At 39.9% G+C, this 13,960-nt stretch overlaps 1 protein-coding gene and 1 long non-coding RNA gene across 9 annotated transcripts in view; one reads left to right on the forward strand and one right to left on the reverse strand.

Annotated features, from left to right (window-relative positions):
• LOC124861765 (microtubule-associated protein 2-like) overlaps nt 1-13,960 on the reverse strand; it is an 83,511-nt gene continuing 69,551 nt past the window's right edge. For 5 of the 8 annotated variants that reach the window (XM_047355701.1, XM_047355699.1, XM_047355700.1 and 2 more), the window contains 6 exons: nt 13,653-13,960; nt 11,944-12,036; nt 11,476-11,568; nt 10,965-11,046; nt 6,640-6,752; nt 1-1,552 (listed from right to left, as the gene is read on the reverse strand). In XM_047355701.1, coding sequence (XP_047211657.1) covers nt 1,343-1,552; nt 6,640-6,752; nt 10,965-11,046; nt 11,476-11,568; nt 11,944-12,036; nt 13,653-13,960 — 899 coding nt within the window. In that variant the 3' untranslated portion in view covers nt 1-1,342. The remainder of the gene's footprint in view (nt 1,553-6,639; nt 6,753-10,964; nt 11,047-11,475; nt 11,569-11,943; nt 12,037-13,652) is intronic. The other 3 variants (XM_047355702.1, XM_047355703.1, XM_047355704.1) reach the window with 3 other exon arrangements.
• LOC124861768 lies at nt 3,117-6,794 on the forward strand. The gene is made up of 3 exons (XR_007036741.1): nt 3,117-4,183; nt 5,131-5,293; nt 6,660-6,794. It is a non-coding gene; the product is annotated as an uncharacterized LOC124861768 (long non-coding RNA).

Below are 13,960 nucleotides of genomic sequence, written 5' to 3' on the forward strand. Positions count from 1 at the left end.
TCAGTTTTTATTTATTTTTTATTTATGCTGTCATCATGTTGTCGGAGCATTTGTCATCAGTACATCTCAAACATCGGAAATAGTGCACACACATCTACATTTCTTTAAATACACTTACACAGGCAAAGAGGGGACCGGGAAAGAGGAAGCACGGGGAAACACTGGCAGCGGTGGGGGGAATCCTGACACCGGGTGCAAAAAGGGTTTCACAAAGGTGAGCAGATAATATGCTAGAAGAGTTTCATTTAACTTTTTTTTTTTTGTTAATGAACTCTAACTTTCATTCCTCTGAACCTTTCCAGCAACGATCAAAACCAACAAACATTTATTTTTTTTACCCGAACAGGAATGTTTTCATATGAAGCTCCATACTTCACACTTAATTCGAACAAACTTTGGGCTCTTTACCCTATCGAACAAGTTGTACCACCCACTCTCTTAGCAAAAACGAGAAAGGTCGAAAAGCTTCTTCAGCCCTAACTTGGATTGTATCCGGGCCATTTTTGCTAACAACAAAAAAATTTAAGATAGCTGCAAATAGCTCTAACTTAATCATTTTTGCCATGCCAGCAAAACAGTATTGTGTAACCTTGTAAAACTACAGCATAAATATAAAAACAAACCTAAACAGGCAGCTTTTAGGGAAAAAAAACAACAACCAAATAATAAAAGAAACTCTATTGGAAAGCTAGCTGTTCATCGCTGGACATTTTACACAACTGCCATGGTTATTATAAACACCAATAAGCCAGAGCAGCTACAGGGAAGGTACAAAACTGTAACACTACAGTAACATTTATGTAAAAAATAAAACATAGCAAGAAAACATTAAAATCCAACATACGAACACAGACAAACTCATGTCACATTTTAGCGGACATGCCCATTTGTCAGCCATTCTTTCGCATTTTTCCGTAAGTCTCTCATACATTTGTATCCTTTAAGACAACGTTATTTATCTAGTAGCAATAAATTGCATTCAGTACCGTATAAATTCAGGAGGGTAGTGGTGAAGCACTTCAAAATTTGTCATACAATCGTAAAAACCGCTTACTGAGACAATCGCAGCCACTGAAGCCTTCAGCCTATCAAATCTGAAACAGAAACGTCCATAATTGAGTGGAGGATTGAAGAACTGGGAGGTTTTCCTATTTAAAGACGGCAGAATTCAGTCTTTAAAATCCAACTGGATGAACAACACAGCCGATCAATTACAACTGTAGAGGTTATGTGTGTTGGGGTCATGTTGCGCTGAAGGGACAACACTGGATGTCTATGAGGGAGCAACAATGACGGGAGGAGGGAGTAATGGCGCCGATTTGTTCTGACGGTGACTAAATGCTCATAAGCCCTGCTTGGCCAGGGCAGCAGTGACGTCCTGCGCCAGCGTGGACAGCTGGGGCGACTCCGTCACGTTCATGCTGCCGGCGGAGGACAGGCGAGGAGAGGTGCCTCCCGTCTCGATCCCGGGGGAGTGGGTGACAATGATTTCTGCACCATGGTCCACGCGAGCTTTGGCTGTTTCCCGGAAGCTCAGTTTGTGGCTTTCGATCTGTTGGGTAAGGAAGGAGAAAAAAATGTATTTATTGTGTTAGGTTCAAACACAGGGCTGCACCATTTCATCCCTTCTTCATCCCCTATTTATTTCTCTCAATCTCTACCTTCCTCATAACAGCTGTCTTCTTCCCTACCTCCTTCACTTTTCATCAGTACTTCCGCCCTAATCTCTATCTCTTTCATACCTACATCATTCATTGGTCGTCCATACTTTATTCCTCCATTACTCCGACATCCCTCCTCCCTACCTCATCCTTCCTTTATATCTCTCTCATTTATCCACACTTCCCTCACCTCCAACTCATTCATTCCTCCATACTTTATTCCTTCCTCATCCTTACTACTGACCGCCCAAATCCCTAATTTATTCTTCCCATTCATCCCTACTTTCCACCTCCACTTCATTCATCCCTCAATCCTACACCCTCAATCCCACATCCCTCATCCCACCTCATTTGTTCATCACCCTAGTTTACTCATCCCTAATCCCTACTTTCCACCTTCTTCAGCCCTATCTCAAATTTGTTTCTCATACCAAAGGGATTTGGTCATCCCTTTTCCCTACACTGTAAACCCCAATCCATCCATGACATAAAATTTTATTGTGAAGTCAACAAAAATGTTCAAGACTGTCAATGTGACATAAATATTTTATGTTTACTTGACTCAAATACCCATCTCCTGTGAAGTTGACATAATTTTTTTGTGTTAAGTCAACAATTTAAGATTTTTGAGTCAGTTTTACTATAAGATTTTAAGGCAAGATACCCTAATTAGTTTTTGGCCAAATAACATCAGAAAGACTGTGCACTTAGCATATAGTTTTCTAGTTGAATTAACAAATAAAAATGTTGTAATTATATGAACTGAATGTTTTTACGTTCATGTGACAAGTAATAACTTTACTGTTAAAGAACGGAAAAAAATAATGTTCACTGAACATAACAAAAACATATGATTACTACAAGAGTTTGAGTGTTATGCTGAACACAAAAAATATTTAGTGTCTTAACATAAAAATGACAGTTTCATGTGTTGTCTTTTTCCAACTTATTATTTTTTAGTACACATAATGTATTAAAGATCTGCCACACCAACGTTAAATTTAATGGAAGAGTACAACTTCCATTTCTTTGTTTGTGTAACTTAAACCTTTTCAGTAGAAACAAAACCCATGTGTGCAGTGATATTAACAACAATACAATTTAAAAGTTTTACGTTAAAACTAGTCAAATTATCTTCTTTGGTTGAGTGTGGGGGTGGAACACCACCCCCACACACACCTCACACCATCTTGAACAACACTGTGTCTGCTGTGGACCTCTTCAGGTTCCTAGGCACCACCTGACCTGATATGGTCTTCACACATAGACACTGTTCGAAAGAAGGCCCAGCAGAGACTGTACTTCCTGAGGCAACTCAAGAAGTTCAACCTTCCAAAGGAGCTGCTGGTCATCTTCTACACTGCTATCATTCAGTCTGTCCTGTCTTCATCCATCTCAGTGTGGTTTGGATCATCCACAAAACAGGACAGGTCCAGACTGCAACGAATAATCAGGAATGCAGAGAGAATAATCAGGTCTGACCTTCCCTCCATCCAGTATTTACTTATACAGGTCCAGGGTCAGGAAAAGAGCTGCTAAAATCTCTGCAGACCCCACACACCCTGCACATAAAATGTTTAGAGTCTTACCTTAAGGCCGCCGCACAGTGGACAGTAACTCAGTAAGTATAAAAACAGACAACATCTTAAGTGTCCTGATGATTCCTGTTAGCCTTCAGAAAGAGGAGGAACAGAATCATTGCCTAAGGGGATGACTTTGTGGCCTAACGTTATGAGTGTTAATGCACATCACTGTATCAAAAACAAAACTGAAAAATAAAATTCTAAGTCACAATCTAGCCCAAAACCAACAATTTAAAAGGTGTTGACAGTGGATAACTTCAAATATTTAGATATTGTCAGACTGCTTTGATCCCCATGTTGATTCTACTGCTACAAGCTTTCCTCAAAGACTTTTCATTCTGAGATATAAATTATTTTAATGTTTAAACTGAGATAATGACATCATAAATTTTGTTTAATTTCCGTATTACTGTGTGGTTTGGAAACAGACTTGGTAGATTTCAGTGAGGAGTCACTTTAAGACATTTAATAGGCAGGTCTTTAGCAACGCTTTATTGGATTGCCAGGATCCCTCCAGTATCCCTCTGGCTGCCATTTTAGGAGTACTGTCTGCGTGAAAAACAAAAGGTTTCTCTTTTGCTGCCAATTGGATTCTGATAACAAGATTATCAGTGTAATTCACTTCACCTATCAGTGTTTATAATGTTATGGCTTATTTATTTATTTTTTGGTAATAGTTATAGTAAAGGGAAATAGCATAAAACGTATGAAAGAAAAAGGTTATTTTGAAAGAAAACCCGCGCATTTATCTAAAGTTCAATTTTCAGGCGGGCACCAATAGGTAACAGAGGAGTCTGATGACGATTGGTCTGATCCTGCCGCTGACAGCCAATCAAAGCTAGCTGGACACTATCGTCTGTTGAGAGGTTGGCACAGTGAACTCATTCAACTCAACCATCTACTGTGAATGTGAAGAGAGGCACGAATTGCGTCCCGACGGTAAGGTCACAAAATAATGTATTTGGTTATTCTGTATGACTAAACCTATGGGCTAAACTAAGGTTCTTGACTATAAACTAACGTTAGTTTCGTTTGACGAGACAACTGGCGAATATGAGTTGTCAGAAGTGGTTAGCTAGCAAGTTAATGTAAATGTCCTGTTGACCCTTGAAAGTAACGTTAAGTTTAAACTTGACATAACGTTAGACCGACGAGACTGTTAAAAACTACAAGACACGCTACTGTTAATTATTTTTTAAATGGTAACGTTATGTTGTGCAAATGAGTAAGTAACGCTACAATTCGGTAATTCGGGCTCTTGAGTCAGCTAATGTTAGCAAGAAACAATATAAGGGCACGTGAACCATGTAACGTTAACCTGAGAAACATGCGTGCTGTAGCTTTCAACAACACGAATTTAAAAGAACGGATAAGTTACAGATACTGTTTGTGCGAACACTTGTGCAGCGTTTTGCATGCCTGCTGAGAATGGCAGCCATGCCAGGAGGTGACTAATATAGGTAACTGCAACTCTCTGCAGGCTTAACGTTACAATGTTTGCTCTGCTTCATAATGCATCCACATCGTTATTAGACACCTTACTGTAGCCTACACATAATTACCTCATATTTTGGTTGAAACTTCAGAAATGCTACTTTTACTCAGTCTAAAGAACCATTAATGACTCTAAACATTCACAAAATGTATAACGTTATGCAGAGTAATGTATCACTATTAATGAACCCCATAGATAACAGCAGGTACATAAAGCTGTAGAACATGGTTGAATTCAGTTTACTTGTCATAATATGCTTATTCACATTATTTAAATCCGTCTCAGAGCTTCAAAAACCGGTCTCAAGCACTACATAATGTGTGTGTGTTCATTTAAATTATATGTTTTTGATTTAAAGGGGGAATGATTAAGGCCACTTTGTTTTCATTAGGTCTGTACAGAATATCAGCGAATCACCAACCAGAAGCTAAAGACTGAACTGTATGCTTCATTGGACAGTCACACAAACAGTTTGCTGGCTTTAGCCTGGGGGATGCAGGGGAAATCCGATCAGTGCCCAGAAGATCTCATCAATGTTAAAGACATACTCTGAGGTAAATCTTTGTCAAGTATTAAGTAGATCCTAATAATTGCAGTTCTCCATAACTACGTGACAGAGCTGGTGGAGGGTTGGGGACCTTGCACGCCTTCCATTTCCATTTGAGGATGCCCCACAGATGCTCAATAGGCTTTAGATCTGGAAACATGCTTGGCCAGTCCATCACCTTTACCTTCAGCTTCTTGAGCAAGGCTGTGGAGGTGTGTTTGGGATCGTTATCATGTTGGAATACTGCCCTGCGGCCCAGTCTCCAAATGTAAGGGATCCTGTTTTGCCGCAGTATGTCACAGTACATGTTGGCATTCATGGTTCCCTAAATGAACTGCAGCTCCCCTGTGACAGAGGCACTCATGCAGCTCCTGCTTTACTATAGGCACTTGTCTTTGTACTCCTCACCTAGTTTCCACCACACACGCTTGACACCATCTGAAGTAAATAAGTTTATCTGTCTCATCAGACCACAGGACATGGTTCTAGTAATCCATGTCCTTAGTCTGCAAAGGAGAGGCTTCCTTCTGGGACAACAGCCATGCAGACCAATTTGATGCGGTGTGCTCTTTATCTAGAGCAACAATTCTTAGTAATACTTACCTCATTCATGTCTCAGCCCTACCTTTATCATCTCCCATTCCTTATCCCTATTTCATTCACCCCATCTCCCTACTTCATTTCCCTGTTATCATTCATCTCATTCCTTCCTTCTGCCTTCGTTATCCCGTCATCCCTCATGTCTGCGTCATTCATTCCTCTGCCCTACTTCCTTGATTCTTCATCACTCATCCCTACTACTTTCTAGCCTCATCCCTACCTCCTTCATCTCACACCCATTCCTTGAAACTTTATATCTTGCCCTTACCTTACTCATCCTTCCTCACTTGTCCCAACCTCTTTCATCCTTTATTTCCACTTGCCTCTCACATTTTTCATGCCTTATCCCTTCATCCATCATCTATACTTCTCATCTATACTGTTCTTCCTTTCCCATTTGTCCCAATCTCCTTCATCCCTCACTCCAACCTTTCTTCCCTCATCCGTACTTGCTTCAGTTCTTATCTCTAAATCTCTCAATCCTCATCCTCCTCATCTTCTCATCCATTTTACCTATTTGTTCTGCCCGAGGTACCATCTGGGGGACCTTGTCAGGCTTGTTAAACTCCCTTACTGAAGCACACCAGCAATATGTCAAGAGTTCAACAGTCCTCCTTTCCTACATTTATTATTTTATGTAATGAATATTTTAAACTGACATTGCTGTGTCATAGTCCTTCATAGCGAAAGTAAAGGTAAAAGAAAAAAGCAGGGATATTTGATGTTAAAATATTTCTGGACTTCTTTTCTTACCATGATATTCCCTCCTCCAGGAATGTGGGTGGCATTATCCAGGGAGCCGACCTTGGCATTAGCCTTATCTTTGAAATCCAGCTTCACGTTCTCAATACGCACATTTCCTCCCCCTGGGAAAACAACAGCAAGAGGCGGAAACAAAAGAAACCCATGAGGCCTTATCACAGACTGGGCCACACTTCTCTAAGGCTAAACTCAAGACAAGAAATCCCACAGCAAAGACATGACAGTCCTCTACAAAACAAGGCTCAGCAGAAGAAGTATCATTAAATGCTTGATGTAACTGTTTAAGAGACGTGAAAATGTAGACAACATTCCATATGAAATTATAGGAAAGAATAGCTCCTAAGCAAATGTTTTGTCTGTACAACTTTTGATAAAACCTTGAAAAGGTAGGAAAGACTAAAATATCACCATTAAATAATAAATAAGACCATTTCATCTTTTATCTGGCAGCCTTAAGGTTTGGTGCCACTAGGTTCTGTCAAAGACTCTTGAATGGAAACTCCAGAATGTAATATGATATACAGTACAGACCAAATGTTTGGACACACCTTCCCATTCAAATAGTTTTCTTTATTTTCATGGCTATGGATATTGTAGCTTCACACTGAAGGCATCAAAACTATGAATTAACACATGTGGAATTATATACTGAACAAAGAAGTGTGAAACAACTGAAAATATGTCTTATATTCTAGGTTCTTCAAAGTAGCCACCTTTTGCTTTGATTACTGCTCCGCACACTCTTGGTATTCTGTTGATGAGCTTCAAGAGGTAGTCACCTGAAATGGTTTTCACTTCACAGGTGTGCCCTGTCAGGTTTAATAAGTGGGATTTCAAGCCTTATAAATGGGGTTTGGACCATCAGTTGTGTTGTGCAGGAGGTGGATACAGTACACAGCTGATAGTCCTACTGAATAGACTGTTAGAATTGGTATTATGGCAAGACAAAAGCAGCTAAGTAAAGAAAAACGAGTGGCCATCATTACTTTAAGAAATGAAGGTCAGTCTGTCCGAACAATTGGGAAAACTTTAAAAGTGTCCCCACGTGCAGTCGCAAAAACTGGGGATTTCTTCAAAATTGAAGGCATACTGAACCAGCATGGCTACCACAGCATCTTGCAGCAGCATGCTATTCCATCCGGTTTGCGTTTAGTTGGACCATCATTTATTTTTCAACAGGACAATGACCCCAAACACACCTCCAGGCTGTGTAAGGGCTATTTTACCAAGAAGAAGAGTGATGGGGTGCTGCGCCAGATGACCTGGCCTCCACAGTCACCGGACCTGAACCCAATCGAGATGGTTTGGGGTGAGCTGGACCGCAGAATGAAGGCAAAAGGGTCAACAAGTGCTAAGCATCCCTGGGAACTCCTTCAAGACTGTTGGAAAACCATTTCAGGTGACTACCTCTTGAAGCTCATCAACAGAATGCCAAGAGTGCAGAGCAGTAATCAAAGCAAAAGGTGGCTACTTTGAAGAACCTAGAATATAAGACATATTTTCAGTTGTTTCACACTTTTTTGTTCAGTATATAATTCCACATGTGTTAATTCATAGTTTTGATGCCTTCAGTGTGAAGCTACAATATTCATAGTCATGAAAATAAAGAAAACTCTTTGAATGAGAAGGTGTGTCCAAACTTTTGGTCTGTACTGTATATCTGGAGAAGACCAGTTATAGGTCTTCAGCTGGTTCTCCTTCCAGTTGGACAGGCCAGGAAAAACTCCAAACCAGGTGTCCAGGAAGCATCCTGATCAGGGACCCAAACCCCATTGGCGCTGACTCCTTTCATTCTGGAGGAATAGGAACTCTTCTGCCCCATATCTCTTATCTCATGATCACTGATGAGGGTTGGAACATACATGGAATGGTAAATCAATGTCTTTGGTTTTTGCCTCAGCTCATTCTCTACCATGTCAGACCAGAACATCATGGCAGATGAAGCCCCAATCTGTCTATCCATCTCCCACTCCATTCTTTCAATGGTGAACAAGACAAGAGGACGCTCCTTAAAAAAACTGAGGCTGGAAACAGCTCATTTTAGTCATAGAGATTCATTGAATCATTGAGAGATTGGAATTTTGGTTATGCTCCCTTTTTCACGATGTTAGACCAGAGCAAATACATTATTAGAGCCGGCTAAGTCCAACGTTTTCCTCTCTTCTCTAAAATCCATCCTTTGGCATAAATAGATTCAAGATACTTGAATTCCACTATCTGAAGTAGAGGCTTGCCCCCTACCAGAATGGAGCATTGCACCATTTTCCAGTTGAGAACCATGGCCTCAAACTTTGATGAACAGACTATTCCTGGCCACTTCACTGTGTGAGCTAATGTTTAAGGCTTCCTAGATGTCAGCAGAGCCAATTTATGTGTAAAAGGTAAAGATTGGACTCTGAAGTTCCCAAACTAGACACCCTTTTCTCAATGGCACGAACAGTGACAACCTGCAGCCTTGACATAGTTCTAACAACCCTGGAACAAACTCACCTTTGTGCCAGTACTGTTGACACGGCTATTGCCTTTGCGATAAACAGACCAGATTATCCGAAAAGCGAACCCAGCACTCTTAATCCCTACACGTGTGACATGAGCAGGAGCCTGTTTCTAGATCCCAAAAACAGCGGTGGACAAAGCAAACAAACTTCAATTACCCCCTCAGCAATTCTACATTGGCATAGTGGGTGAAAGAGTTGCATTGTGTTAAATGATTACAACTAGAAGGCCTAAAATTAAAAGACATGTATTATTGGAGTTATTCCTCTAGCTTACTGTTTATTAATTGGAAAAACAGGAGGCAGTTTGAGGTAAACTAACAGAAAAGTGATGCTGTCTCTCTTTCTGGTTCAAGTTAAGAGTGTGATTGGAATTCAGAACTGGCTGTAGACAACAGACACTGTCTAATACCAAATCAAAGAGTAGCTTAGTGTGTCATTGTAGAATACAGCTCTTTACCACAGGGTACCTGTTTAATTAAATTTCAAAAGACAGCCAGAGATAATGGTTGATTCCATTTTTCATCTGAAGTTGGAATGATCAAATCGTAACCACTGGAATGCCCTTTCAAGTCATAATTCTTTATCAACCCAGAGAACTCCAATCCAATATAGCTTCTGTGTATATATTATGCTATGAGATTTGCACACCTGGCAGTTTACCACTAATTGAATGAGTCATACTCATTGTACTATACATTTGCTATTGAAATGTTTTATTTTTGGACACATAAATGTTGAGTTTGACTGCTAACTGAGCATTTTATTTCAGTCTTAATTTCGAGATTCAAGTTCCATCTTCTGAAGTAAATGGAACCCACCACTACACATCAATTCCTGGCATGGGTTTGATTAATACATGATAACCCCCCTAAATGGCTTGATACTGTAGGTCAGTTTGTGTTCTTTGGACCATGAATTTTATAAGAACTATTATTTTTCTTTAATTTATTTATTCCTTTACCTCTTTATCTATTACTTAACTTTTAGGACACTGTCCACATGGGAACAATATTATGTGAGTGTGCAATATTTATCATCTTAGACTTGCACCCACATTCAGTTTTGGAAACCCTGAAACAATATTTTCTAGTAATAGGTACCAAAGCTGAAAAAATGAGAAATACCCCTATTGCATTGACGTGTAGATAACCAAAACACAAAATTGTTTAAAAATATCATGCCACACTACCCAATCTTCTTCTGTTTTTGGTTTGTTTCCATTCTAGTATTACAGCACAACATTCAAACCTGACAAAGCTACTACAGCAGTTTCCGTGTTTACATATGGATCAAGAAATTTCTAGACTTAATACTCTGCTTATGATGAACTTTTTGGAAACAACTAGATCTGTTTTTTTGTTTGGACAAAGCCTAAGATAGTTAGTTATCTCCAACATTTCATTAATGCAGTTTTACTGAATAAAAAAGGTGTGGCACCCACTGGATGAAAAAGCACATATATTTGTGTAAAATTAAATACAATATAAAATATACAATGTGAACAAAACTGTCCCAAAGATTGAAGCTTGGGGAACTCCACAGTTGATGGGAGCTGCCGAAGAAGATTTTTTTTTTCCATTTTAACTGAGAAAGATATTCCATCCAATATTAAGTGAATCACTGAAAGACAAATCCAAAAGCAAGTTCAATAAATACCTTGACTAGCCATATCAAGAGTTCCACTAAAGTCCAGTACAGCCGAAACTGCACAAGTACCACTGTGTGCAGTGAATTAAACTTCAGAGGACATTTGTATGATGTGTGTGCCAATGATTCTCTCCACGCACACGTTTATACCAGAAGCACTCTGTGCATTACCTGGCCTATAATGAATGTTGGACATGGAGCCACATTTGGCGGTGACATGGCTCAAGTCGATCTTCTTGGTCTGGATGTGAACCTGTGAGAGAAGACAAGAGGCTGGAATTAATATAAATGAAATGAGAAACAAATCTGACGTTTTGATATAAAATGCAGTGAAGAAAAGAGTAACAGTGTGTGGCATAGGGCACAAATCACAAAATGGATCTGTGAGTTTATGGCGGAGGGGGTGGATTAATGACATCACTTCCCTGGAGAAAGGTCAACGGGAAAGCAAGCAGTTGACCACGACACCACACGGAGAGGAAGCTTTCTCGTTTAAAGCTGACAACCCTGCATGCTAATGGGATGTTTCTTCATCTTTTAATATAATCATCGACTTATATGTTTAACCTCTGTGGTACAAATCACAAAAACACACCACAACTACACATTACAGACATGCTCAAACGCTTATTGTGATGATAGGAGAGGTTTTCGGGGATGAACTTTCTGGCAAGTCACTCACGTTTCCCCCGCCCGCCAGGTGGTGGACTTTATCCAGGGAGCCACATTTAGACTGAACGTGGCTAAAGTCCAGCTTAACGCTTGGAATCATGACCTATAAAATGACAGGTTGACTTTCTTTTTTTTTGTTTTAAACACAAAAAACTGCAAGAGGTTCTCAAACAAGAGGAGACCTTAAATAGACCACATTGTTTCTGCTTTTTCACCCAAAATAATCCAGTTAAAGGTTTCTAGTCTTTATGTTTCTGCCTGAATTTTCTCCTGACCACTACAACAGGGACATGAAGCTGATTTGCACCAGGAAACAGACAGTTTCTTCATCAACTTCTTAACAATGGTATTGAATTTCACTATGACAAGTTAGATGACAGACAAACAGATGGACACAAGCAGGATGTCATAGCCATAAAGTTAGAAAACAATTGCAAAAGAAGAGAACGAGGCAAAGAAAAGAGAAATGTTTACATACATTGCCTCCTTTTGGTGTGTGCTTCAGATTATCCTTGGAGCCGCACTTTGACTGAACATGAGTGAAGTCCAGCTTCGCACTTAAAATTTGAACCTAAAATAAAATTGGAATAATAATAATAATAATAATAATGAAGATGGTAAAAAGAAACAGAAAATGGGTAACTTAAAGAATTAGGTTGTAACTGAGGTGTTTTTTTTTTTTTATAATCAATTTGTGTTGCGTTAAAAGTGGAAAAATGTTTTTAAAAAAAACCCTAAGACAAGAGAGAATGGAAAGGTAAAGAAACAGAACAGGGGATTCTGGGAAAAAACACAACCCTATACAGACTATGATATTTCACATAGTCCAAGAGTATTTCTCTTTGATATTTCACAAGGTCTTTCTTTAAAATTTTGACACTAGCGGCCTTTATTTCACAAAGCTTCCAGGGTCGGGAATCGAACCCCAGACAGCCTTTGTATATGGTGTTCACGCTCTACCTCCACACCACACTCTGCATCCATTGATAAGGTTGGATCTTTCATTGCCCATATAATATGATTAATTTTCACATTAACATCTATCAGAATCAAAGTCAAGTAAGAGATGAGGGATACAATCCTTATATCCCCACATAGTCCCAAAATTGTTACTTAGCTGCTTTATGTTTCTTTTTTTAGAGAGTGCTTGGGGAAATGCTTAAAAGCAGCTGTTTTTGTTTTAAAAAAACCAAAAGCTAATGTAGAGAAACTCTGGTGGGTATATTATAAATGTGCAGAGCAGGAGGAAAAATCCTTGGCAGCAATGACGAAAACAGCTCTCGGGGTTTGTGATTCTGTAACTCTCCTTGAAGAAAATCAGAAAAAGATTTAAGGGATCCTTTCGGACATATGAATGTTTCAAAATCTTATTCTGTTAGATGTAAGGCTGGTACTACTGCAGGGAGGTGGAAATGAAGGGACAAAAGACGAGAGAAGGAAGATGTAGAGACAGCGACGAGATAAAGCCTGAGGCAGGCGAAGATGGAGATAGCAGTGGACAGAGCAGAGGGCAGCAAAGCAGGACTGCAGAGGGAGGTCAGACAGTGAGTGAGAGTGGACATATGACATTTCTATATCCCAGAGGAAAAAACAAAGAAAACCCTTCTGTTTATAGCACCCTTTTCTGTTATTGTGCATTAAAGTTCTTCTTAAAATGCTTCTGCATTTGGAGAATATGATACCATGTCCATATTTATGTTCATAAGAAGGGTGATGTTGCTGGAGTCTTGTTATGTAACAAGACTCTAAAAAAGTCTTCAACAAAACACCTGCTATCTAACCTTTTTGGTAATTTTCATTATTTTTCAGTAAAGGATTGGGAAAAACTGGCACCTTACTGCCCTCGTGTGGCAGGATTTGGTAAAATCATAAAATTTGGATAACCACAGAAGAAATCTGACAAGAGAAACATAACCAATAGTATTACTTTCTTTTGTTTAATTTATGCTTTTTTGCCTATCCAACAGATAAAGGCCAAATTAAGGACCACTGGAAACCACCCACCCCGAATCGCTAAACCCTGCTGCAGATCTCTTGGCAGCAATTGCAAAACTACTCAAAAAAGACTGGATAACTAAAAATCCTTAAAGCCCTTCTAACATCTAATTAAAAAAGAGATCCAACGATGTTACATTTATTTTAAACTGTTATAACAAGAAAAAACAACAAATCTTCCAGTCCATGCACCTGTCCTCCTTTTGGCTGATGCTTGAGATTGGCCGTGGACCCGACCTTGGACTTTACATTCTTCAAGTCAGGTAGGGGCTGGTTGATGACCTTCAGCTGCCGCTGAACCGACGAAGGGGACTTGGGCGGGGTCCGGATCACTGCCACCTTTTTCTCCTGGAGGACGCTGAAGGACTTGGGTGTGTGGCTGCCAGGGGTGCGCGAGCCCGGTGTGCGGCAGGAGTAGCTGGGTGGTGTGCCAGGTGTGACAGCAGAGCCTGGGGTGGAGGCACCGCTGCGGACCGACCGGGATCGGGCTGAATCTGTGC

This window comes from Girardinichthys multiradiatus, chromosome 24 (assembly GCF_021462225.1).
Source record: "Girardinichthys multiradiatus isolate DD_20200921_A chromosome 24, DD_fGirMul_XY1, whole genome shotgun sequence".
Taxonomy (NCBI): Eukaryota; Metazoa; Chordata; class Actinopteri; order Cyprinodontiformes; family Goodeidae; genus Girardinichthys; species Girardinichthys multiradiatus.